The sequence below is a fragment of the Nicotiana sylvestris genome, chromosome 8 (genome assembly GCF_000393655.2).
Source record: "Nicotiana sylvestris chromosome 8, ASM39365v2, whole genome shotgun sequence".
Taxonomy (NCBI): Eukaryota; Viridiplantae; Streptophyta; class Magnoliopsida; order Solanales; family Solanaceae; genus Nicotiana; species Nicotiana sylvestris.
Window position 1 is genome coordinate 30963727 of NC_091064.1, and position 2484 is coordinate 30966210.

The 2484-nt window shown below is 38.9% G+C and overlaps 1 protein-coding gene across 1 annotated transcript; it reads right to left on the minus strand.

Moving 5' to 3' along the window:
• Positions 1–313: 313 nt before the first annotated feature.
• Positions 314–2163, minus strand: LOC138874864 (uncharacterized). Its single transcript, XM_070153651.1, has 5 exons — positions 1426–2163; positions 1168–1359; positions 854–943; positions 695–751; positions 314–451 (listed from the first exon to the last, which is right to left on the minus strand). The coding sequence occupies exons 1-5, from the start codon at positions 2161–2163 to the stop codon at positions 314–316; spliced, it is 1215 nt and encodes a 404-aa protein (XP_070009752.1).
• Positions 2164–2484: the final 321 nt, after the last annotated feature.

Below are 2484 nucleotides of genomic sequence, written 5' to 3' on the forward strand. Positions count from 1 at the left end.
TTTTTGCCCATGCAGGCAACATATATTTTCCTCTTAGAGGACTAGGTTCCACAACAGTATGCTTCTTTTCAACAAAAACTTTATTTTTTTGTAGAGACTGAATTTTAACTTTACAAGAGTCCTTGTAATGACAAGTTTGACCACAGTGAGTGCACAACGTATTTTCAACCACAATTACATACTTGCTATGGGGATTATAGGAGGTTTTAGCCTTTTGGAACCTGATTCCTTGCATGTTTCCACCATTACTCTTGTACATAGACGTTATTACATCAGATGACCGGGTCCATTTAAGTGACTTATCGAGATCATTTTAACCCTTTTTTAAATCCTCTTGAAGTTGTCTATTCTTTTCAATCTCAGCAACAAGACTTGTTTTAACTTTCTTAAGCTTACTCTCAAGCTTAAGTTGAGCCTCAGTAGCCACTTCTTTACCCTTAGTGTTATCCATCTATTTTTTTGTTTGTTTTTTCAACAAGTTATGTTCTCTAGTTACTTCTTCCACTTGTTCCGTCAAGTCTACAATGGAAACTATCATATCATCCCTCCCTTGTTCTATGTCGCCAATTTCTTATATTAAAGTATTTTTCTCATTAATGAGGATATGATAGGCATCAATCAACACAATTGCCAAGGACATCAATTTTTTCTTAGAGTAAGTTTTTAAATTTCTTTGAACATCAAGAAAACTTACCTCATCCTCCTCCTTGTCCTCGTCATCATCAGATTTAGCCATGAGTGCAAAGATTGACTAATATTCATTATCAACAACCATCATAGATGCATCTACTTGGTCATCCTCACCTTCAGATTCACTAGAGAAATCTCCCCAGTTAGCCAAAGCTTACTTCACCATGTTGTCAGCAGCATCTCTTCTTTTGAATTTCTTATCAAGGACCGGGTTCCTCTTAGCTGCTTTATTAGTGTTGGTTTTGTAATGATCCTGCTTATGAAGAGGGCAGTCTTTAATTAAGTGTCCAGGCTTTCCATACTTATGACAACAATCATTTTGTTTGAAATTCCTACTGGAACTTCTTTTCTTTGGGATCCCACCATTTTTACGAACCATCTTTTGGAATCTTCGAGTGAGATACGTCATTTTAGATTCATCACTACTTGAATCATTTTAAATCTGGTTCTTTTGGCTAAAGAGGGTTCATCAAATACAGGTTTAGAGGAAGACTTCTTGGAAGAAGCCTTGGCCCTTTTTGGTTTGGGTGTAGAAACCTCCACAGTTGTTCCCCTTTCTTGATGGATCAGTTCCATCTCCTCTTCTTCTTCTTCTGCAACCTCAGAACTCTCCACAGCCTTTGCTTTTCCCTTCTCCTTCTTTTTCTTCTTGCTTTCTTTTAGAGCTTTCTATAACTCAGCTTCACTTTGTCTGACCCTGCTTCTAGTGGCTCTTCTCTTAGGTACTGAAGGTACAGTAGGTTTTGGGGATAACATTTTGCTTTTCTTTGTTGGCTTGGAAGCAGTTGGAGCCTTTTGTGTGGAAGCTTTATGCTTCTTTGGATCATAACTGGCCCCAACCCTCTTCAGAAGATCAGCTAGTGTTTCCTCAACAAATGAACCAAGTTCATCTTGTTGCTTGCTTAGATGCACAAACCCTTCAGCCGCCTCCCCAGAACCACTTCCCCCTGACTTGTTGCCACTTTCTTCAACACCTCTACAGATAGCCAGAACTTTTTCTTTCCCATTTCTCCTCTCATCACCACTTGCTCCCCCTCTCTCTTTTTCTTTCTTTTTACCTCCACTCCTACTAGATTCATCCCCCTTTACCTCTTTGATAGGACCAACCAAGAAAAACCTATTTTCTACATTTTCAACCACAGTATATAGTACCACACAAGAACTTACCTCACCAGGGGTTTCTTGAATTTTGGCAGTGTCATAAGACCTATGTTCTTCTCCTTCGCTGGCAGAAATAAAAGCTTCAGACTTGGAGCTTGATTCATATTCTTGAGTAGGACTTTCCTTCCTATGGCTAGCCTTCAATTTCTCATTTAGAACTTTTCTTAGAACTCCAGAAGCTACAGTTTTTCTGGCCAACATTTTCTGCCTACGAAACCTAGGTTTTGGGGTTTCACTAGGGGGTGTAGATGAGGATGTATTCGAAGTGAATACTGGTGGGGGAGTGCCAGGATTATCTTGGGGGTTAGTCATGGTGGATTGTTTCTTAAGAAAAATTTGGGAATTTCGGAGAGAAGAAGGGCGATCAAAACTTGAAAAGAGTTTTGACGGTTATGGACTAATGAAGAAGAGGTGTGGCATGTATTTAAAGATGAATAGACTTAAATGCAGTAACGACAGCTTTTTCAGAGGTCAATTAGAAGTCTAATCAAGATGTAATTTCGGTCTCGTAGTGATTATTAGGCATCGCTAGATTTTAGGCAAAAATCCTGATTTTTAGAGTTTTAGGGGAACGAAACTGGTTCAATGCTCAACAGATAGAATTTCTGGGAATTTGATGAATGTAGGACTTCT